General features: G+C 38.5%; 3 protein-coding genes across 10 annotated transcripts; all 3 read left to right on the forward strand.

Moving 5' to 3' along the window:
- The first annotated feature begins 4,076 nt into the window (after nucleotides 1-4,076).
- Nucleotides 4,077-9,963, forward strand: LOC113568492 (E3 ubiquitin/ISG15 ligase TRIM25-like). Of its 3 annotated transcripts, XR_014116119.1 has the most exons (7): nucleotides 4,077-4,714; nucleotides 5,112-5,207; nucleotides 5,417-5,650; nucleotides 5,815-5,974; nucleotides 6,219-6,278; nucleotides 8,791-8,921; nucleotides 9,632-9,963. XR_014116119.1 is itself a non-coding variant. In XM_081695367.1 (6 exons), exons 1-6 carry the CDS (start codon nucleotides 4,124-4,126, stop codon nucleotides 8,793-8,795), a joined length of 1,146 nt encoding a protein of 381 aa, XP_081551493.1. In that variant the 5' UTR covers nucleotides 4,077-4,123; the 3' UTR covers nucleotides 8,796-8,993. The 3 variants fall into 3 exon arrangements, 2 of the variants coding, with proteins under 2 accessions (XP_081551493.1, XP_026852502.2); XM_081695367.1 differs by lacking the exon at nucleotides 9,632-9,963 and having other exon boundaries at nucleotides 8,791-8,993; XM_026996701.3 differs by lacking the exons at nucleotides 8,791-8,921; nucleotides 9,632-9,963 and having other exon boundaries at nucleotides 6,219-8,163.
- A 1,043-nt stretch (nucleotides 9,964-11,006) lies between these two features.
- LOC113568494 (E3 ubiquitin/ISG15 ligase TRIM25-like) lies at nucleotides 11,007-16,341 on the forward strand. 2 transcript variants are annotated; one of them, XM_026996705.3, is made up of 4 exons: nucleotides 11,007-11,171; nucleotides 12,396-12,547; nucleotides 13,401-14,009; nucleotides 14,879-16,341. In XM_026996705.3, exons 2-3 carry the CDS (start codon nucleotides 12,462-12,464, stop codon nucleotides 13,972-13,974), a joined length of 660 nt encoding a protein of 219 aa, XP_026852506.2. In that variant the 5' UTR covers nucleotides 11,007-11,171; nucleotides 12,396-12,461; the 3' UTR covers nucleotides 13,975-14,009; nucleotides 14,879-16,341. The 2 variants fall into 2 exon arrangements, with proteins under 2 accessions (XP_026852506.2, XP_026852505.2); XM_026996704.3 differs by lacking the exons at nucleotides 11,007-11,171; nucleotides 14,879-16,341 and adding an exon at nucleotides 11,887-12,173 and having other exon boundaries at nucleotides 13,401-14,651.
- Nucleotides 16,342-16,472: 131 nt separating this feature from the next.
- Nucleotides 16,473-23,512, forward strand: LOC113568496 (class I histocompatibility antigen, Gogo-B*0101 alpha chain-like). Of its 5 annotated transcripts, XM_035528790.2 has the most exons (7): nucleotides 16,473-18,275; nucleotides 19,296-19,550; nucleotides 20,023-20,301; nucleotides 20,765-21,055; nucleotides 21,181-21,300; nucleotides 21,576-21,617; nucleotides 21,841-23,512. In XM_035528790.2, exons 1-7 carry the CDS (start codon nucleotides 18,218-18,220, stop codon nucleotides 21,885-21,887), a joined length of 1,092 nt encoding a protein of 363 aa, XP_035384683.1. In that variant the 5' UTR covers nucleotides 16,473-18,217; the 3' UTR covers nucleotides 21,888-23,512. The 5 variants fall into 5 exon arrangements, with proteins under 5 accessions (XP_035384683.1, XP_035384684.1, XP_081551494.1 ...); XM_035528791.2 differs by lacking the exon at nucleotides 21,576-21,617; XM_081695368.1 differs by lacking the exon at nucleotides 21,841-23,512 and having other exon boundaries at nucleotides 21,576-21,834.
- The last annotated feature ends 159 nt before the right edge of the window (nucleotides 23,513-23,671 follow it).

The following is a 23,671-nucleotide window of genomic DNA, read 5'->3' on the forward strand; positions in this document are numbered from 1 at the left end:
CTTTTTATTAAGTACAGTTCAAATATACTAATATCAAGGTACTTGGAGTATACTTGCAAGTGTGATATTTCAAATCTTCTTGGGACTAAATTGGTGCACTTTCTAGTTTATTAAAGTATACTTTCTGTTTTTTGAGCAGAGACTGAGTTGAATGCAGATAAAAGGTGTAATAATGAAAACGGCTGATCCGTCAGTGTAGTCAAAACACAAGGAGAGGTGATATCCAGCAAACACAAGGAGCAGGAAAAAGAAAACCCCAAACCAGAATAGCATACAAAGAACACCAATGCTAAGAACTGTGGAGCAGACAGACAAGACTTTGCAATGAAAGACTGGATGAACTGAACTTATATAGTTGAACACATTAAGGATAACTAATACATGATATACAGTTAAGTCCACTTTAGGTCTAAGAGTAGTAGTCTCTGAGTACACTGAGTTTACATCTAGTTTTATTTTGTACTGCAACTATTCCGGGGGACTTCTCATAAAGTGAAATTATAGTTAGTTTACTATTTATATACTTCTATCCCACTTTCTAGTTTATGAAAATAAACATAAATATACTCTCATTAAACTAATGGATTGTTTTGTATACTGCAAATACACCTGTAAGCTTTTCTTTAAATAAACTTAACAATATACATATGGTTTACTACTGACTTATTTTTGCAGTTAAGAGCATACTACAGGGTTGCTACTTAGCTATTATTTCATACTTGACACTTACCTTAAATTGTACTTTAACTAGGCTTGAAGTTAACTGATATGATCACTACAATATCAAAAAATTCTATTTAAAAATTACCAGTACATGTTCTGTAAAATCAAAGGACAATTCCTTCAATCATTAAACAGAATTTTCCATTAAAGAACAGTACAGGTTCCATATCAAAAAACATCCATTAGAAAATAGAAATTGTACGTTTATTACTTGTTTGATAATTTTACCATCTTCTTTCATCAAATAAACAAATAAAGCTTTGCATATAACACAAGGAGGTGATGATGAGGCACAGAAGGAGCAAGAGGCAAAGTTCACAGAGTCTTTATTCTCCCTGACTGGAGCAACAACACAAAACGAGGGCAGCGGTAAGAAACCAGTGTAGTAAAAGGCTTGTGCAGGACTGAGTACCGACGGCAGCTCGGTGTTGACTGAGAGGCAACATGCAGCGCAGATGGTAGGAACCTGCGGGCTTATATTTTATTCTGCAGTTTCATAACGGAAGGAGAAGTTATACCGTCTGCACTGGAGTAACCAGGTAAGTGTTTAGGTAGATAGGTACACTGCAGCACTGGATGATGAAGACCCGGTTGTGGGGCTAAAGACAGAATTGTTGAAGGCTATTGAGAGGTCATACCTACCAAACTGAAACTGGTGTCTCCGGTTTGGACTGCTGCCTTCTATTAGATGGTATTAGAAGGTATTAGGTGGCCATTGACTGTATATAAGGACGTGGCTAGGGATGCTGCATTGTTTCACTAGTATAGCATGGTATGAGAGAGGAGTGTTAGTATTAAAGGGATTCAGTAGTGGAGCATGGTATGAGAGAGGAGTGTTAGTATTAAAGGGATTCAGTAGTGGAGCATGGTATGAGAGAGGAGTGTTAGTATTAAAGGGATTCAGTAGTGGAGCATGGTATGAGAGAGGAGTGTTAGTATTAAAGGGATTCAGTAGTGGAGCATGGTATGAGAGAGGAGTGTTAGTATTAAAGGGATTCAGTAGTGGAGCATGGCATGTGACAGGAGTGTTAGTAATAAAGGGATTCAGTAGTGGAGCATGGTATGTGACAGGAGTGTTAGTAATAAAGGGATTCAGTAGTGGAGCATGGTATGAGAGAGGAGTGTTAGTATTAAAGGGATTCAGTAGTGGAGCATGGTATGAGAGAGGAGTGTTAGTATTAAAGGGATTCAGTAGTGGAGCATGGTATGTGACAGGAGTGTTAGTAATAAAGGGATTCAGTAGTGGAGCATGGTATGAGAGAGGAGTGTTAGTATTAAAGGGATTCAGTAGTGGAGCATGGTATGAGAGAGGAGTGTTAGTAATAAATGGATTCAGTAGTGGAGCATGGTATGAGAGAGGAGTGTTAGTAATAAATGGATTCAGTAGTATAGCATGGTATGAGAGAGGAGTGTTATTATTAAAGGGATTCAGTAGTGTAGCATGGTATGACAGAGGAGTGTTAGTAATAAAGGGATTCAGTAGTGGAGCATGGTATGAGAGAGGAGTGTTAGTAATAAAGAGATTCAGTTTGTTTGAGAGGGGCTATAAATATAGGTAGATGGGGTGAATATTAACACTGAGACCACATTAACACTGAATCCACATTAACGGTGCCACTGGGGCTAAGTACATCTTTAAAATCGTGGATTTTATGGGTTGTGTCTGCTAATAGTATAGAGCTTAAAGAGGTGCGGCTTGTTTAAACATGAGTTTGGACAGGGGTGAAGCTGAGACACCAGACCTCACTGTTGAGACTTCTGAAGGTGTCGTGGGCTTCATTCAACAAAACATTGGCACTTGTAGATGGTTAAAGACTACGAGGTACACACAACCTTCATATGTGCATTAGGCCCATAGACTGTATCATATATGTGTCATACATCAGTTTTTTACATTTTATTTTTTTGAATTATTTTGGTTCGATTAAACTTGTAAGTGTGAACGCCAAGCAAACCAGGCCCAAAACGTAACAATATAGAATTTTCCTGTTTGGTTTGCACTAAGGGAACCAAACTACAGGTATGAACACACTCTAAAAAGTAATTTTGTACTTTTAAATTAATTTGGTTTTTTTTACATTATACACATAAAATTCACCAGACATACTCGGGATTAAGAACATATTTGTTGTCTTCATGAATCAACGTTTTCACAATATCTCTGTAATGGCGTAAATGTGTGGTTGAAGTAATCAAGAGGAGTGTCAAGGATAGTAAGTTTATGATGGAAAGATTTATAATCCTGTGGATAGTAGAAGTCAAGGATAGTATACTTGTCTGAATATGCCAAGTACACTTAAGTATCATTTTGTCTAGTATATATCCGATAAATTCATAAAAAGTAAACTGACAGCACACTCACTTATTTGTAGTTTATAAGAAGTAAACTAATAGCACTGTGGCAAAAACCAAAGGTAGCAACCCAACGCAGGTCTCCAAGCCTGACCTTACAGGTAATAAACACATGCCCTGACCAGCAGACCAAAGAGTCACCTCCCTGGCACAGTAGTCAGAGCACCCTTTTAACCTTCCTAAGTGAAGCTCTCCGCACATCACCCTCTCACCTGCAGGGGGTGGTAGTCTCTGTCACCACAAGCACAGCTGAATACATTTTTTATGTAAGGGCTGTTTCCTATTTCCTATTTACTGTATTCCAGATCAGCTGGACTTGGTTAATAAAACTCTGTTCTCATTTTACTGATGAAACAGCAATGTTGTGGTGATTGGGAATAATACATTATCATACGTGCCTTCCAGCATCTTAATCTTTTAACCAGTACATCGAAAAGAAACACTAGAAACTTTGGATCTGCAAAAACAAAAAATAAGAACAGTTTATACACCTGTTCTTTAAAGATGAATCATAGTGTCCCGGTCTGATTAAATAAATGTAAAAAACAATGCACTTGTCTGTACCTAAACACTAAAACTGCCTTTAATCCTTTATGTTGTTCAAATTTTGAACTCACACAGTCATGGAGGGATTGGTTGTCATGTCTTTTGACAACCTTTTTGACAATTCTGAATTCTCTCAAAAACATTTTGCACATTTATGTTTCATAGATGTTCAGAGTTTGTGATCCTGTAATGACATTGTCTATCAGACACACTGGATGTTATGTGATATGCACTAGTGTAAATTACTCAAATAAATTTGAGTCTGTTTAATCAAGCAGTTTAAATAGCATACATGTCAATCATACCCAGATCTCTCCCTACACTCTAACAGCTACAGCCTTCTCCTTTAATGTCTAACACTATTCTTGGTATTTGTTAGGATCCTCCTCTTTCTGCCGATGACACTCTCACACACACAGAACCAGGAAGCCCCTCCTACTCTGTTCACAGAAAACGAAACTAAACTCAGAGTGCTGCTCTCTCAGTGTCGGACTACGGGAAAATGGCAGAGGCCAGAGTTTCAGAAGATCAGGACCAGTTCAGCTGTCCAGTCTGTCTGGATCTACTGAAGGATCCAGTGACTATTCCCTGTGGACACAGTTTCTGTATGGTGTGTATTAATGCCTGCTGGAATCAGGATGATCAGAGGGGAATCTACAGCTGCCCTCAGTGCAGACAGACTTTCAGTCCAAGGCCTGTTCTATGCAGAAACTACATGCTGGCTGAAGTGTTGGAGAAACTAAAGAAGACAGAACTCCAGGCTGCTTCTCCTGTTCACTGTTACGCTGGACCTGGAGATGTGGAGTGTGATTCCTGCACTGGGAGAAAACACAAAGCCATCAAGTCCTGTTTGGTGTGTCTGGCCTCCTTCTGTGAAACTCATATCAGACCTCACTATCAGTCTCTTGCCTTTAAGAAACACACACTGGTTAAAGCCTCCTCAAGACTACAAGAAAAGATCTGCTCTCAACATGACAAACTGACTGAGCTATTCTGTCGTACTGATCAAAGCTTCATCTGTCATTTGTGTAAAATGCATGAACACAAAAGTCATGATACAGTGTCAGCTGCAGCAGAAAGAACTAAAAAACAGGTGAGAACAAGAAATCTTGTAGAATTAGTTCATGATAGTTCTATTTCTTCTGTAGAATTACTTACATTTGTCCAGTAAAGAACATAATTGTTCATTTCAGTTGTTATTGTTATGGGAATTATTTGGAAATTACTTACTAAAATCGTGAGTTTTGTGAGTAAGGTAGTGGCAAATAAAATTAGTGCTTACTAAGCTTTAGAAATGAACAGTACAAATCAGTCAGTGAACATTAGAATAGCCAAAACCCATCTTGATGCTTTTATACTTTCGGTGCAACACATGACAGTCTGTAATCTCTGTGGAATAAAAGTGAACTTTATCTACTTACCTGGCATAAATGTTTAAACTCACAGCTCATAAGTTACAAACAGTTGCACATACTGTATTCACCCCCCAGACTGAGCTACAGGAGGAGCAGAGGAAACACCAGCAGAGAATCCAGGAGAAAGAGAAGAAGGTCCAGGAGCTGAAGCAAGCTGTAGACACTCTTAAGGTGAGTACTGAGCACAGAGATGCTGGAGCAGCTATTTCAGAGCTCAGTCAGGCCTCTCCTCCAATCAGCTAATGAGGAGACCAGTGTTGGGACACTTTGGGATCCTACACAACCACAGTGTACACTGTAGGTCATCCAGGGTCACAGTGAGAGTGAATAATAGTTCAGCTTTAAATGGACCTTCATCTTGTCTGCGTGTCTCCTAACAGCGCTGTGCACAAGCAGCAGTGGAGGACAGTGAGAGGATCTTTACTGAGCTGATCTGCTCCATTGAGAAAATGCGCTGTGAGGTGAGAGAGCTGATCAGAGAACAGGAGAAGACTGAATTGAGTCAAGCTGAAGGACTCCTGGATCAACTAGAGCAGGATATTGCTGATCTTAAGAGGAGAGACACTGAGCTGGAGCAGCTCTCCCACACAGAGGATCACATCCATTTCCTCCAGGTAGAAAACTCTGTCTCAGCTACAGAGGAACCTGCTCCTCATCAAGTTTCCATAATGACTCTTCACAAATGATTGTTAAGGCAACAATAATTAAAACATTAGATAATATATATATATGTACTCTAGTTTACATTCATTCTTGACCATGACGTCGTTCTCTGTAGAGTTTCCCATCCCTCTGTGTCTCTTCTGGATCTGTGGACTCATACAGCATCTCTGTCCATCAACCTGCCTCATTTGATGGTGTGAAGAAATCTCTCTCTGATCTGAAGAAGCGAATAGAGACATTCTGCAAAGAGGAAATGAACAGTATGTCTCCACATGGTAAGAGGAGCACAGTGTTTCCAAAGAGCATCAAAGGGGTCAAACAAACCTTTCTAATTGTCCCATTATTATTATTAGATTCTCACACTCTCTCACTCTCTCTTTGTCTCACACACACCCTATTCCTATTACTTCCTGAATATTATTTACATAAAGATTAGAGAATGTTTTCTTTTAAAAACAGATTATCCCACTTAGACTTTCTATTCATTCATTCATTCATTTTGATTGTGTTTCTTCACAGTTGCAGCAGTTCAGATGAATTCACGCTCAGAGCCAAAGACCAGAGATGATTTCCTGAAATGTAATACATACACATGTGTACAAAGAAACACATTTAGCTCTTTTTTAGATTACTGTCAGATGACTCTGGATCCAGTCACAGCGCATCACTGTCTCATTCTGTCTGAAAAGAACAGAGTGGTGACAAACGGTGGGAGAGTCCAGCCATACTCTGACCATCCAGAGAGATTTGACCACTGGAATCAGGTGTTGTGTAAGGAGAGTGTGTGTGGTCGCTGTTACTGGGAGGTTGAATGGAGCAGTGGGGGATGTGGGGACATATCAGTCTCATATAAAGATATCAGCAGGAAAGGACAGGGTAATGAGTGTAGGTTTGGACACAACACTCAGTCCTGGAGTCTGTGGTGTTCTTCTACTCTCTCTTTCTGGCACAACAACATTAAGACTGAGATCTCAGACCCACCGTCCTCCAGAATAGGAGTGTATGTGGATCACAGTGCAGGAACTCTGTCCTTCTACAGAGTCTCTGACAAAATGACCCTCCTACACACAGTCCACACCACATTCACTCAGCCCCTCTATGCTGGATTTGGCATCACTCTTGGATCTACTGTGAGGTTATGTGATCCAAAATAATGTGTTATTTCACTTCATTAAGTTGATTTAATTAGGAGTCAGATCAGTTTTAGTGAGTATCTGCACACATTAGTCTTTCAGCTGCACCTGTTTCCATCACTGATCACAGGAGTTCAGGGAAGAGGAGAATAAACACAGACACAATCCCTCTACACACTTTACAAATGTTCACATGAGTAGTTGAAACATTCATGCACACTGACATTCTGGAGGCAAATAAAAATGAAGTCATTAGAATAGGGCGTGTCAAAAGAGGAGCTGTAAGTAGAAAGTGATTATATATATAAAACTTTCCTGATTACACCACTGTTTACACCACACTCTTAATTAAAACATTATTATATTTTAATTAAGAAATTTTTGAATTACCAAACAATCCTAAATACTAGATGAGGAAGGACCTCTGTCTGAACTTCCCTGCTTCTCTGGAAATCTTGAATGCCTCTCTCTCTCTCTCTCTCTCTCTCTCTCTCTCTCTCTCTCTCTTTCTCTTATAGCTGCACTATAACTGAATCACCCTACATATCACTTCTACAAAGGGCACTTTATCACTCTACTACATAAACACCAGAGCCAAGCTCTGTAATCCCTCATCTCCTGTATATGGGATCACCTGTATTAGACTGATACACCTCAGTTACTGTCTACACACTGTCAATATGTAATACAAAAATTTAATTGAAGTATGATAATAAAGACTTACAATAAAGACTTACTCTTATTTACTTACTTAAGATGCCCTCTTTTGTTGATTTGGATTAACGCAGTTTCAGTCTATTGTAACATTAATTATTTTTTTGTGTGTGAATGGGCTCCGTTTTCAGAATTAAAATCGTATTACATTTTGTTTGCAGTTTTAAGGTTATGTTCACTGAAACTGAGTCTGAGGGTTTGTATCTGAGGGTCTCTCTTTTAAACCTCACAAGTCATTTAATTTTTGTGTTTGGGGTCAGTCAGAGGAGGATGGGCCCCTCTTTTGAGACTTTTGAGACTTGAGAGTTCCTTTAAAAGTTTCCTCGTCATTCTCTAGGGAGTTTTTCCTTGTTTCTTTGGCTTGCTCACTGGGGGCTTGGCCTTGGAAAATCTGCTTTATGACAACAGCTGTTGTTTAAAAAAAAGAGCTGTAAAAATGTGTAAGACATCCCTGATGACTACAATACATTAGTATGACTACTATAATTTTCTGATTTTAATTAACACATTGTGAAATTCCTTATAATCCTAAATCCTACTTTTAAAATGACAGCCACCTGCTGGCCTTTTGGATGTGTTTTGCTTTATGTAAATATATATTACGTTTGTGACTTGGATGATTTTAGTTTATTATATCCTACTTTTTAAAAATCAATTGATATTTTCAGTGAATTTTTAGATCACTAATCATTCCCTCATATACAGCAGATCATGTTGGTTTCTTACATAACTAAACCTCTCACTAAATGTGTAGTGTTTGAGACAGTGCAGGTAAACCAGGGTCCAGTCCCCTGTTTCCATCTGAGGGTCTTTCACACTTTATTCCCCACTCGCTTTTCCAAATTCTTTAAAAATTACATTCCTGCCTGATTAAAATTGATCAATTGTAATTTCAGAGAAATCAGAAATTTTCTGTACATAAACTTAATTTATTGTTTGTTCCCTTGAGTTGTCCAAATACATTTTGAAGAACTTCAGACACTGAAATCACTCCACCCAGATGCTCCTCCCCAAAGAGGAGGAGCCCCAGATAAAGAGGGCGGGCCAGAGTAACCAAACTCCAGCTCTACCTGGACACACTGAGAGGAGGAGAGACCAGGACCAGGACAGTTTAACCAGAGCCATACACCAATAGACACAGTGATCAGAACTACTGTATCTGGGATCAACTGGATTAGAATAATCAACCCAGAGCTGGTTTATGAGGAGTCCTGACACTTCACATTCCTCCCGTTAAATCACAGTATGACTGCAGAACACCAGAGGGCGCCAGAGAGTCCAAGATGACTGGAGGTGAATGGAGCTAAATGGCTAAAAATGAAAAATGATAAGTGTCTCACCACTTGGCCAAGATCTTCCTTTAAATTTATAAAGCGTAAGTATGTATTACCCAGAAATAATGAGGAAAATGTACATGTATGTTTCATTTTTTTCTACAACAAACAGACTTCGGGCACAGATTTTCTTCTCTCCTTAATCCTCCCCCTCCCCCTCCTTCCTCATCTCTTACGCCTGAGGATTTCATCACCTTCTTTGAGGAGAAGGTTGCAGCAATCCGCCAGTCCTTTTGCTTTGTTCTCACTCTTCCCACCAGTGTGCATTCCCCAACATCCAACTCTCTGATCTCTTTTTTTCCTCTCTCCTCAGTTGAAATTCTTCAGCTCCTGACTTCTAGCAATCTGACTGCATGTCCGCTGGATGCAATTCCTTCCACTCTGTTCTAGACAATCTCAAGAGATCTGCTGCCAACTGCATTCAAATCCACCAGGGTGGTACCAATCCTCAAGAAACCCACACTCGACGGCTCCAACGTTACCAACTGCAGACCAGTATCACTTCTCTCTTTCCTCTCAAAAGCCCTTGAACGAGCAGTTTACAATCAATTTTCTCTTTTTCTCACTCAGAACCAGCCACATGATCCCAATCAATCTGGCTACAAACCGGCACAGAAACAGCCCTCATAGCAGTGACAGAGAAAGTTCATGCTTCCAAAGCAGCCAAACTATCATCTGTTTTGATTCTTCGAGACCTTTCGGCAGCCTTTGACACAGTGAACCACAACATTCTCCTCTCTGTTGTCTCCAGGCTTGGTGTGACTGGCTCTGCTTGGAGATGGTTTCAGTCCTATCTGGAGGGACGGTCCTATCAGGTGACATGGAGAGGATCCACATCCAAACCGTGTAGACTCTCCACTGGTGTTCCCCAAGGCTCAGTATTAGGCCCCCTTCCCTTCTCTTTGTATACTCATTCTCTTGGTGATGTAATATCTTCTCATGGTTTCTCCTGCGATGAAACTCAATTCTTCTTTTCCACCTTCTGACACGCAGGTCTCCAAACATATCTCAGCATGCTTGACTGATATTGCATCATGGACGACAGCCCAATACTTGAAGCTCAACCCCAGTAAAACCCAGCTTCTGTACATCCCAGGTACTCCCAACCCTTTCCATGACCTCACAATTTCTTTTGAGAACTCATTGGTATCACCATCTGAAGCTGCCCATAGCCTGGGTGTAACTTTGGACAACCAGTTGTCGTTCTCAACTCATGTTCCAAAGCTAACCCTGTCTTGCAGATTTCTCCTTTGTAACATACGAAGGATTCGACTCTTTCTCTCGCAGGAAGCTACCCAGGTACTTGTGCAGTCTCTTGTGATCTCAATGCTAGACTACTGCAACTCACTACTTGCTGGTCTTCCTCTAAGAGCCATCAAACCTCTTTAACTTGTCCAGAATGCAGCAGCGCGACTGGTCTTCATTCTTCCGAAGTTCACATTACTCCACTGCTGCGCTCCCTTTATTGGCTTCCAGTAGCTGCACGCAGATTTAAATCAGATTTAAAACATTGATGCTTGCCTACAAAGCCAAAAATGGACCAGCCCCGTCATAAATTGAGGTCAATGGTCAAAGCCTGACCCATACCTCAAGTACGGCTCGACTTGAAATACCGTGTATCAGTTCTCATGGAAGACAAGCATCGAGACTATTTTCTGTCCTGGCTCCAAGAAGGTGGAATGAACTCCCACTTGCTGTTCGGACAGCAGAGTCCCTTGCAGTCTTCAAACGCAGACTTAAGAGCCATCTATTCAAGGAATATTTAAATGACAACTGACCCTGCTCCTATATTGACTGAATAAATTAATACTTATTGTAGGGTGTTGTTTATTACATTGATGTTGATTAACAAACTCTAGCACTTATTGTTTATTACACTTATCATTGTTTAAGATAGACCTTATGTATTTTGTACTTCTAGGCATCAGCAGTGATCCCTGTATTTCTACAGTATTCTAGATCATTGGTGTATTGGACTCAAATCTGCTGTACTGGCTAGGATGGCAAAATGTAAATGTAAATGTAAATGTAAATGCAGTAGGATGCTAGTATTTGTGCTATGGAGTGCTGATGGACTGCTAGATTATATGAAATGCTTGGGTCCTACTGAACAAAACACAGACATGTGTGGTGGTTTGTCCACTTTCAGTCGGGGAGGAGCCAAATCCAAATACCGTATTAACCATAGCACAAAGTGGGATTTTGTAAATATTTATTTCATAAAAATATATTTAAATTGTATGCTTCCATGAAGAAAAAAACAAATAGCTGGTGTTCCTCATAACTGTGAGGTAGGTTATAATGTTCCTTATCTTGCATTTTCCTACTGGACCTGTAATATGTGGAGTGTAGTTTGTTTGACTGGGAGGAGATTAGTCTTCATTAGCTCCGGCAGTACTAGCTAGCTTCTATTGCATTAGAGAGTTTCTTTGCCTGTTTAAGGTTCTTAGCTATGAAAACAAGTGTGTCGATGTGGTCTTCTATCAGTCTCATTCTCCTTGGATTGCTCTGTTTAGTCTGTTTAGGCTTCATTGGGGTTTTGTCATATTTTGTGTGTTTGTGTGGTATCCTGAATAGATTAATTTGAGTTCTTAGTAACAAAAATAAAAAGAATAATAAGAACATTCATATTTTGAGGTTAAGCTTTACACACAATGCTCCGTTTTAAACACCAGTGTTTTACCGTTTAAAATTTGACCACATTAAATTTAACAGTTAAGTAGGCTACATGCTTGATAGCCAATTTGCAATGGAAACACGAACAGGTGAGCATCATGAGCTCATATGGCAAGACAAGTTATTAGCTAAAAAAGGGACTGTTTATGTGTATGAGGGTATGATGTGGTTGTCAAATCTCAAAGGTTGTTCCAATAATTTATTCTGTGGAAAAAAGGAGTTCTTTCTTTTTACTATTTAAATTTACAGTCACTATACGATCACATTGTCTTTGTTTGCTGGTTTTATTTTATTAATCAACTTGTCAGTTCTTTTCATTATTACATACATTGTGTGAGTTACACATGAGGCTATATGAGTATATATATTAGCCATGTAGCAGTAGTGTTGGGTACTCTACTGAAGAGGTTCTTGAGCAGATGCAGCAGTAACCTAAAATGGGACCGTTTATGTGTATGCAGGCAAGAGCTGATAATAAAGACCATCCAATAAGGGAAAGCAGATAAGAGCGCTGAGTCATTTGAGTTTGGAGTCTGGACCACAAGCACACACACACGCACGTCATGTGCAGTACAGAGTCTTCCTATTCTGTTCAACAGGAGAACTGCTAGTTAGACGTGCGTAGAAATGAAACACATAAAAACTTAAACATTTAAAAAATATTCTGAGGTTTCTGGCCATCGTCCTGTCAAAGGGGCCATCAGGGCATTTGTGTGATAATATAATGAGAGATTGTGTCTGACTTAATCTGTTCAGTCTGCTGCAGGAGTCAATCAGGAATTATGAAAGTAACCATTTGGGCTTAAAAATGTGTTTGTCTATTTGTTTACTTTTTGTAGGTTGGTGAAGTCCAGCTGGTTCTGTCTGAGGGCTTCGTTCTGAACATCATCCATCCAGACTGAGTCATGGCAGCAAAGGGGATCCAGAGAGCAGCAGATGACAGTGATCACAGCATTGAAGGAGGACGTCCAAACCTCTCCGCTGAGGAGATGTTAGTAGAACTGATGATTCATATCTAGACATCCACTGATCAAGGGGGAGATTAGAATCAAAGCAGGAAAATTCATTTTGAAATTCTGGAAAATGGCTGATGATTTACAGAACATCTTAATATGAAATTAAATATTAAACAGTACTACAGGGGGTGTTTATATCCAACTTCAATAACCACTTTAAACAACCGAAAAAATGCAAATTAATATAACAATATATACAGATTATTTTTAGGTTTTAGATATTTAAAAGAAGGAAAAAGATGTTAGACTGCATTTTTGATGATACTGAATAAATGGCACCTTGCAGTATGAAAAATTCAGTTAAAATGAAATGTACCATTTTTTGTTTATGGCTAATTCTGCCAAACAATCCTGGGTTATAAATTGAGCTTCTTCAGTTTGACACTTGAGCTACAAGCCTAATGCAGATAAATTATTTAAGCTTTAACCTCCTGTGAGCAAGGACCCCACCTGTGTAACGGTGGATATGAAGGGAACTCAGTGAAGTAGGGAGGACCTTCACTGAGGATGTTTACTGCCAGTTTAATGATCTGATCATCTGATCATTCAGTGTGGATCTGTGTTCTAATGGAAGAACAGTAAAAGAGTGTTATAGCAGGAGGGTGTTAGAACATGCTGGGTATTAAAGCAGGAGTCTCACAGCTGTTTTAAACACACGTGTCTGGTGTCTTTTGACTATCCATCAGTGTCCTCAGCACACCCTTCACACACAGCTGCATGCAGTTTGCACAAGTGCTAACTGTTGGTATAAATGTCCATTAGAAAACTACATTACCCACAAACCTCCAGTGCAAAACTAAAGAAGGAATGATATTGTTCTCTGTGCAGGAAAATGGCAGAGGTCAGACTTTCAGAAGATCAGGACCAGTTCAGCTGTCCAGTGTGTCTGGATCTACTGAAGGATCCAGTGACTATTCCCTGTGGACACAGTTTCTGTATGGTGTGTATTAATGACTTCTGGGATCAGGAGGATCAGAGGGGAATCTACAGCTGCCCTCAGTGCAGAGAGACTTTCACTCCAAGGCCTGTTCTACGCAGAAACTACATGCTGGCTAAAGCGCTGCAGAAACTGAAGAAGACAGAACTCCAAGCTGCTTCTCCTATTCACTGTTACGCTGAACCTGGAGATGTGGAGTGTGATTCCTGCACTGAGAGGAAACACAAAGCCATCAAGTCCTGTTTGGTGTGTCTGGCCTCCTTCTGTGAAACTCACATCAGACCTCACTATCAGTCTCTTGCCTTTAAGAAACACACACTGGTTAAAGTCATCTCAAGACTACAAGAGAAGATCTGCTCTCAACATGATAAAGTGACTGAGATCTTCTGTCGTACTGACCAAAGCTTCGTCTGTCATTTGTGTACAATGTATGAACACAAAGGTCATGATACAGTGTCAGTGTGATGGGGCAAGCCAAGTCAGACACTAGCAGATAAGAGGTAAAACTTTTATTACAATCCAAATCTGTAGTGTTGAATCATCAAGGGTCAGAACCACAAAAACAAAGCCAGGGGTAATCACAATCATGAAGAAAAAACAGTCTGAGTCAATAACCAGAGATCAAACAAAAATGATTTACCAGAGAAGAAAAGGTGAGAGCTACCACGAGTCCTGTGTCATGCCAACAGTCAGACCATTCATATGTGGGGTTGCTTCTCATCCAAGGGTGTGGGTTGGTTCAAAATTTTGCCTAAGAACACTGCCATGAATAAGGAATGGTATTAAAACATCCTGCAAGAGTAACTTCTCCCAACGATCTAGGAGCAATTTGGTGATGAACAATGCTTTTTCCAGCATGACACAGCACCATGTCACAAGGCAATAGTGATAACCAAGTGGCTTGGCAAACAAAACATTGAAATTTTGGGTCCATGGCCAGGAAAATCCCCAGATTTCAATCCCATTGAGAACCTGTGGTCTATCCTCAAAAAGAGGGTGGACAAACAAACTCAAAAACTGTAATCAACTCTAAGCACTAATTAGGCAAGAATGGGTTGTCATCAGTCAAGATTTTGCCCGGATTTATTTGTCAATAAAAAGTTAAAAAAACAAAAACAAAACAAACTTATGAAATACTTATAATTGTACTTCACTATATATATATATATATATAAATATAAAAATATATATATATAATATATATATATATATATATATATATATATATATATATATATATATATATATATATATATATATATATATATATATTTATTTATTTATTTATAATAATTATTATTATTTTATTATTATTTTTATTTATTTATTTTATTCTCATCTGTTATATTTCATGTTTTCTGTGTTTTAGGAGCAAAGAAATCCCCTCTGGTCATTTACACTTCTGTGTGCAGTAAGCAGTTTAATTCAAGAGCTCAGGCCTACCTGGCTTTATGTGTCAAGTTATTAAAGGGAATGTGTAACTTTTCCCTTATTTTGTTTTATTTGTAGTCAGCTAAAGTAAAATGATTCGAAGAAATCTGAACCCCTCTGGAGTGAGAAAAAGGAAATCAGTATTCATGACTTAGATGTGAACGAGTTAGTTAGACCGACTCCCTTGTTAACGCCCCTTCAGATATCCAGACGTAGTAAGAGTTAGGGACCTTTTTCCCAGGTTTTTCTTTGAAGAAGTGGTTGATGTAATTTCGGAGAGTTTAGGAAAAAAAATTTTTCCAGTCCAGAACATCTCACAAAAAAAATTTAGAATTTGTTTTCTTAGAATTTGTTTTCTTTGTTAATTTGTCCATCTGTCGTCTTTACAGTTTTAATGTTAGTTTGTCTGCACCAGTTTTGATTCACACGACACCAACATCAAAATTTATTTTGTCTTTTCATCGTTGATAGAGTTGCAATTAGTTATGTACAGCCAGCAGCAATTAGTACCAAATTGTCAACTGAGAATTCAGCGTTGGGGTAGATTACAGAAATCAGCGTTGGGATACATTACAGAATGGTTCATGGCAGAACCTCGGAGCCTGAAAAGAAAGTTCAGAGTATCAACCGGGTCACTGTGGTAGCGTAGAAAACTTTGGAATTAATTGCGGAACGTCACACAGTGTGAACGCAATAGAAGCACAAGCGGATGGTGACCTGAATAAGAATCTCAGTCCAAAAAGTAATGTCACGTAAAATAATAATTAAGTTTTCCATAAAATTAGAGTGCTGCTATATGAATCAGTAATTTAACATATTCAAACATCTATCACTACATGATCATAAATTCAACTACAGATTACCGCTGTTATATACAAAGATCAGCATTCTCGTGCAGAACTGAAATTGTGCACATGATTTTCACAAGACTTATTTTAATGTATTCTGTCTTGTTCAGAGAACAAGATGTTTTCAGACACCTGAACCGCTTGATTAAGAGTTTTGTGTGTGTGTGTGTGTGTGTGTGTGTGTGTGTAGCAATGTATTGCAATGGCTGAAGCATATGTAGCGTTCTAGTTAAGCCATCAATAGCAAACTTAAGAGCTCACACATATGGGTGCTTAAAATATAGAGAATACTTCTCTGTTTTTGAACGTGTGCACATCACTAGCAAATTTAGCTGTAGATGCTGGATGAGTCAGACCTCTTGGGGCTAAAAGGTTTTCTTTAACGTACAGAGGAGTGTGTTGGGCATCAGTGACATGAACTGATGTAAAATAATTAATTGTCATGAGGAATCGTAAAAACCTGTTTGTCAAACATGGATTTGGCTTATTTTCCAACCATAATAATTGTAGACGTCTCTGTATAATTTCATGTACAATAAATGAGCAGAAAGTGTTTTACATTGTGGAAATGGCTTTTTCTACCTTTGCATCATTTTATCTTTGCTGGCACTCCAGGTCAGAGCACAGCTATCGATAGTTTAAGTACTAATAATTGACCATTATTTATAGAATTGAAACAAATTGGCAAGTACAAATAAAACAGTAAGACACTGATAGTCAGTCTGCTTTCTGTTTTATTTTCTGTATTTTTTAGCAGTAACAGGATACACATATACTCCAAGACATAATTATAGACCAACACAAAGGGAAATAAGGCCTTTAATGCTCCAGAGGGGAAATTCAGATGTTACGCCAGTACAACATTTACATGATATGGTAAAATAGTAAAAATATAGTACAAAAATAGCATGGAAAATGTAGTATAATATAGTATAAAATGAGATATAGTAGTATAATATACAGTATAGTACAGAAGTGTGGAATATTACTTGCCACTCGCTAAAGTGAAAGAAATATATGAAATCAAAACAACTTGAAGAGTTTTAAGTATCTTCTGGTGTAACACAATGCATGACTAATTCTTGAACATTCAGAAAGAACAAAACACTTTCAGCGACGTAACTATCAAATCCTTATAGCATATGACATGTACCTGAAGACAGAAGGTTTAGCTCCATCTTAATCCTAGCAGTCTGACCTGTCAGGATCCTCCATCTTGAAGCGTTCACTTCACAACATGTAGGAATCACTGATAGAAAAACCTTCGCTTCTTAAAATGAGCTACCTTCTAAAGGGTACACAGCAGTTTAATTTTTATACACTTTTCCTTCATTTTTTTACATATTCCACAACTATGTCCAAATTATTACCATTATGTAAATTGATATTCAGTACTTATATCAGGTAGAGTTTGGTTCCATTATATTCAAATGAGGGACTTCTCTTTTTAAAAAAAATATATGATCTTGTATGCCCTCCTACTATTGATAATGCTGTTTCTTATATCACTTGGTACCCTTTTGCTAAAACAAACCAGAATAATCCACTTTGTTCTTGTTCAGTGGACTTTAAGTTCTCTGCACCGTGTCCTTAGATACCCACAGAAACATGATAAATCTTCATGCTTTCAAACACACTGTTGTACCATTCTAAGCCGATAGAGAGACCCACAACCGACAATGAGATCACAGGTTACCTTATGAGAACACAGGATAATATTTTGATCACTACTTTAACTTTCCTCAGTTCCCCCAATCACCAGATTATTAAATGCTCATCACACCTGTTCCTCAGTTGCCCCAATCACCAGATTATTAAGCACTCATCACACCTGTTCCTCAGTTCCCCCAATCACCAGATTATTAAATGCTCATCACACCTGTTCCTCAGTTGCCCTACTTATCCTCCATTAAACCCACAGAATTTAACCCGCAGTGTGATCCCTTCTCCTCTCATCCTGAGAGAAGCCAGCGTCTGTTTCGACACTAAAAGGAATCTCAGCCTGTTTTGTTTCATTTTCTTGTTGCGGCTCATCACTCTTTCAGTTACTTCCTGCTTTTACAAAAACACTCATATTGAAGACTTTTAAGCATCTTACTGTGTAATACACAATGCACGACTGATTCCTAAATATTCACAAAGAAGAAAACTCTCCTCACTCTCCCAGTCCCTTCCTGCTTTTACAATAACGCTCTCATCTTGCTTTGCGCTCAGGGTATGAATGCTCCTTGACAATGTCACAAGACCATTAAGAGGAAATGAAATACTGAAAGGCAGTTCCTGACTTTTTTTTCTATAAACAAACTTGGGTCTTATTTCCCCACAAATAAGTGTTTTTCTCTCCTGTTTTTTTTTTTTAGCTGCATTTGTTGCGTTAGGACTTTGGTTTCAGGTATATTAGGTTACATCATTTCAGGACCCAAGCCAATATGAAGAGCCTAATGTGTTTATGCTGTGTTTCTGTTCTACCGTACCTCTGCAATGCAGGTAAGATCACTTCTGACACAAGCTTTGTTCAAAATATGCTTCACAAATGCTGTTGGACTAGGTACTGTAGGTACTGAAGCAGGCTGTCTTCAAATAGATGACTCAATTTAACCTGAGTGTGTGTAGTTTGCATACATATAGCACTGGGTAAAAATACTCAGCCCTGTTAAATTATCAGTTTGTCTGAATTGCATATGACATTTACACAGTTTTAAAATATTATTTTGCAAATAGATATGCATTTAAATAAAATTTCTACTTGTTGCTTCTTGCTGCAACCTAGATTATGTTTACTCTGCGTTAAAAATGTGTTTTTGGTGATCGGATCGCATTCATATTTCATTTCACGCTTTAATACTAGCGTAGATGGAACACATTTTCAATATATGAATACAGTTATATAAATGGAAATACTTTTACCAAGTGAGTTCAATTTGAATACATGAACACACTCACAATCTGATAAACACGCTTGGGGAAATATTCTTCAGCACATTTCATGCAATTGCATATTTCTACCAGAGAGGTCGCCAATATCCCGAACATACATAGTGCAGATTTGTTTGGTGTTATTTAAAATTATTTTATTAATTTCTTAAAATAGTTTTAGTAATTATTAGCCTAAGTAAATAATCTTTAAAATATGCCCATTTATGCCCATATGCCAGTTAATATGCCCCTGTGTGAGGAAATATGCCCCTATGCCAGTTAACATACCCTGTGTCAGGAAATATGTCCCTATGCCAGTTAACATGTCCCTGTGTCAGGAAATATGCGCCTATGCTAGTATATAAGAGAAGAGCACTGTCTAATGCTTCTTTAGTTAACATATGTGTTGTTTGGTGCCTCTGTTCAAATATATGACCTCGTTTTATTGATAAAACAGGACTTAATGCCCAGTAGCCTCTAATGGTCTTACGTTCTCCTAATTACACAGATCACAGGTGTTTCTTAACTAGCTGAATATATTTTGTCTGCTGAGAAAGCATGTTTGGTTTGTATTTGTTCCTCTCTTCACAGGTGAACATTCTCTGTATGTATTTTCAACATTCATCGCTGGAAATACACCGTTCCCAGAGTTCAGTGCAGTGGTGATGCTGGATGATGTTCAGCTGTTCTATTATGACTCAGATGTAAAGAAGTTAATCTACAGAAACTACAAACCAGACCATGAAGCCACAATACAGAAAGATCTGATGTTAATATTTGATCACCAGTATATAGACATGAAAAACTGGGTTTTGGTTTTGGTCAAACAGTTCAATGTTACAAACGGTATGAACTCTTCAAGAACTCAATGTTCTTGACAGTACAGCAAAGCACAGTGCCATGAGTTGACCTTTCAGCTGTTTATCTGCTTCTCTGCCTGCCTACCTGTCTGTCTCTAGTTTTTTCACGATCTATATTTGTTACTCAAACTTGACATTGCTATTTTATCACAATGCACCTATTTTTCCAGAACTGCTTTACTAGTGATTATGCAGTAAACACAATCTATATAAACCTTAGAAGTGAGTTATTTGTTGGTTATCTTTGACTTATGGGCCTACATAAACAAAGCATTAGTGTATTTTGTATATTAATTTCTGCTTTTTATCAAATAACCAAATTTTTTTCATTTCCAGCATGACAAATGGAAGTTATTAAAAATAAATAAATAAATAAATATCAGAATCCCAGCATAACATACCAATGAATCAACAACAGGAACATGATCAATAACATTCTCTTTTCCATTCTGTGACAGGAGTTAATGTTCAGCAGAGACTGGCAGGATGTGAGCTGTTTGATAAGGACTCGCCAGGAATGCTGCGGTCATGGGAAGCTTTCAACGGAGTTGGACAAGGAGAGTTACTCTTTAACTCACAGCTCAACACCCTCACGCTTCCAGCATTGTTCACAAATCTGTGGGACACGTTTAAAAAGAATCATGTTCAGTGGCTGTATGCAAATGTTTACAGCCCTGTCTGCATCAAAGCACTGAAGGACTTGCTGCATGAGAACAGAAATCAAATCAGGAAGAAAGGTACCGCACCAATCTTTTGAACTCACCTGAGGATATGATTGGTCATTTTGAACACATCTGAGGATATGATTGGTCATTTGTTCAATCATATTCAGTTAAAGCTGCAGTCATAAACCTGTCATACTAATTTCTCTTCTGTGAGAACAGTGTTGATTGGTTTACCGTTAATTGGTTCACAGTGGACTCTCACTGGATCAAGATGTGAACGTGTTTTTAATAAACACTGGGAAGAAAATAATTTGGGCTGAATCACTGTTTTTGGAATGTAAAATCTGGACACAAAGTTTGTAGGGTTGGATTTCTCTTATAGACATTTTGTGATTGCTTTCCATTTGCAGTAGCCATTTCCTGATGCTTAAATAAGGTTTATTCAATGGTTTTTAATAATTAGGACACCTGGGTAATGAGGACACTGAACTGTTTTAATTGGTTGTGTTGCTTGTATTTAACTCCTCCTCTGAAGTAAAGCCCAGAGTCAGGCTCCTCCAGAAGGCTCCTACACACTCTGGAGGGGCCTTGCTGACCTGCCTGGCCACTGGCTTCTACCCGCGTCACATCAACCTGACCATGCTGAGAGACGGCCAACCCGTGACTGAGGAGCGTGTGATTGGAGGGGAGGTGCTGCCTAATGGAGACGGGATCTACCAGATGAGGAAGAGGCTGGAGGTCAGTGCAGAGGAGATGCGAGAGAAACACAACTACACCTGCACGGTCATGCACCTCAGCCTGGCCAACAAGATCGACATCAGCATGGGTATCAGCCCTCATCAGCCAGTGTTATTGTACACATACTGTCCAAATAAACATCCATCAATAACCCACAGATGATCCTTGGAATAATTAGTAGGAGATTAATTCCCACTTTTCCTCTGTTGGCAGAAATCAGGCTCCCTGTAGACGCGTCCACCATGACTGTGGTGGTTATGGTGCTTGGGCTGGTGGTTGTGTGTGTGATTGTTCCTGTCACTGTTTTCCTCGTATACCGCAGGAAACGCAACGGTGAGATGGATGTTTTGTCTTTCATTACATTTTGCATGTTGAATCCCAACTTTGTCTTAAATATATAACACATACTAGACTTATTAGTAAATGAAGACAAAATTAAGAGCTGTATTCTTCATATTTTTCTCCTGATTAACTATTGCTTTAGTAGACCTCATGTCTACCCTTAGATGCCTACCAGGCCAAACTCTGTATCCCAAGACCACAACCATTTATTATATATATATATATATATATATATATATATATATATATTGTTTTCTGTGTTTTAGGAGCAAAGAAATCCCCTATGGTCACTTACACTTCTGTGTGCAGTAAGCAGTTTAATTCAAGAGCTCAGTTATTATTTTTGTTAGTAATACCGTGGTGTTCTACACATACAGTAGCCTCTTAAAATTTCACTGAATTTGAGCTCAGTACAAAATGCCAGTCAATAGTCAGCTGGTTACTTCTCTGATGTAAAACGTTTAACACTCATATATAGAGATGATGTTGTCAACGAAAGTCTTGTATTTTAGTATCTTGTGTGTTTTACAGGAAATGTTCAGAGTGAGGCATCTTCAGACACTACCACTACAAACTAGAGCACTCGATTTGTACTATGCTGGATATGGTATTGTGTTTCTATTTGATATGTGTTTTTTTTTTTTTTTATATTATTTTTCTATTAGATGATCCAGTGTATTTGATCCATTTGTTTCACAGAGTTAATAAGCGAGTTATGGAACTGCCATGCAGTGCACCACTTGTTTAAATTCAGCTGTTGTGTGCAGTGTGGTTTCTCTTTGACGTGTTTATACCCACAAGTGGCACGCGTGTCCCAGGTGAAGTTATTCAGCGGATGACAGAGGGAAGGTTTTTAAAGAATCACACGAAGAATTATTAAAGGGATCGAGGTTGTCATGTTTTGAGTTCGTCTGAAGTCACAGTATTTTGAATTCATGGACCCACAGTGCCACCCAGTGACTGTAGCGAGATTTGCCATATAATCAAACTGAACTGTGTGTTCATAGCAGCAGCTTCACTGTATGCAGTTGTTAATAAGTTGTGACCTTCTGAGCCTAAAGAAAATGAGAAATAGTGTCTTAGACATGGACGTGCGCAGGTGAATTTGTGTGGTAATAATGTTCTGCTTAAGTGGGAAAATCTTTGGAAATCAGGCCTACCTGGCTTTATGTGTCAAGTTATTAGAGGGAATGTGTAAGTTTTCCCTTATTTTGTTTTATTTGTAGTCAGCTAAAGTAAGATGATTCGAAGAAATCTGAACCCCTCTGGAGTGAGAAAAAGGAAATCAGTATTCATGACTTAGATGTGAATGAGTTAGTTAGACCGACTCCCTTGTTAACGCCCCTTCAGATATCCAGACGTAGTAAGAGTTAGGGACCTTTTTCCCAGGTTTTTCTTTGAAGAAGTGGTTGATGTAATTTCGGAGAGTTTAGGAAAAGATTTTTTTCAGTCCAGAACATCTCACAGAAAAAATTTAGAATTTGTTTCTTAGAATTTGTTTTCTTTGTTAATTTGTCCATCTGTCGTCTTTACAGTTTTAATGTTAGTTTGTCTGCACCAGTTTTGATTCACACCACACCAACATCAAAATTTATTTTGTCTTTTCATCGTTGATAGAGTTGCAATTAGTTATGTACAGCCAGCAGCAATTAGTACCAAATTGTCAACTGAGAATTCAGCGTTGGGGTAGATTACAGAAATCAGCGTTGGGATACATTACAGAATGGTTCATGGCAGAACCTCGGAGCCTGAAAAGAAAGTTCAGAGTATCAACCGGGTCACTGTGGTAGCGTAGAAAACTTTGGAATTAATTGCGGAACGTCACACAGTGTGAACGCAGTAGAAGCACAAGCGGATGGTGACCTGAATAAGAATCTCAGTCCAAAAAGTAATGTCACGTAAAATAATAATTAAGTTTTCCATAAAATTAGAGTGCTGCTATATGAATCAGTAATTTAACATATTCAAACATCTATCACTACATGATCATAAATTCAACTACAGATTACCGCTGTTATATACAAAGATCAGCATTCTCGTGCAGAACTGAAATTGTGCACATGATTTTCACAAGACTTATTTTAATGTATTCTGTCTTGTTCAGAGAACAAGATGTTTTCAGACACCTGAACCGCTTGATTAAGAGTTTTGTGTGTGTGTGTGCGTGCGTGCGTAGCAATGTATTGCAATGGCTGAAGCATATGTAGCGTTCAAGTTAAGCCATCAATAACAAACTTAAAAGCTCACACATATGGGTGCTTAAAATATAGAGAATAGTTCTCTGTATAATTTCATGTACAATAAATGAGCAGAAAGTGTTTTACATTGTGGAAATGGCTTTTTCTACCTTTGCATCATTTTA

The sequence above is a fragment of the Electrophorus electricus genome, chromosome 2 (assembly GCF_041902795.1).
Source record: "Electrophorus electricus isolate QZ-2024a chromosome 2, ASM4190279v1, whole genome shotgun sequence".
Classification (NCBI taxonomy): Eukaryota; Metazoa; Chordata; class Actinopteri; order Gymnotiformes; family Gymnotidae; genus Electrophorus; species Electrophorus electricus.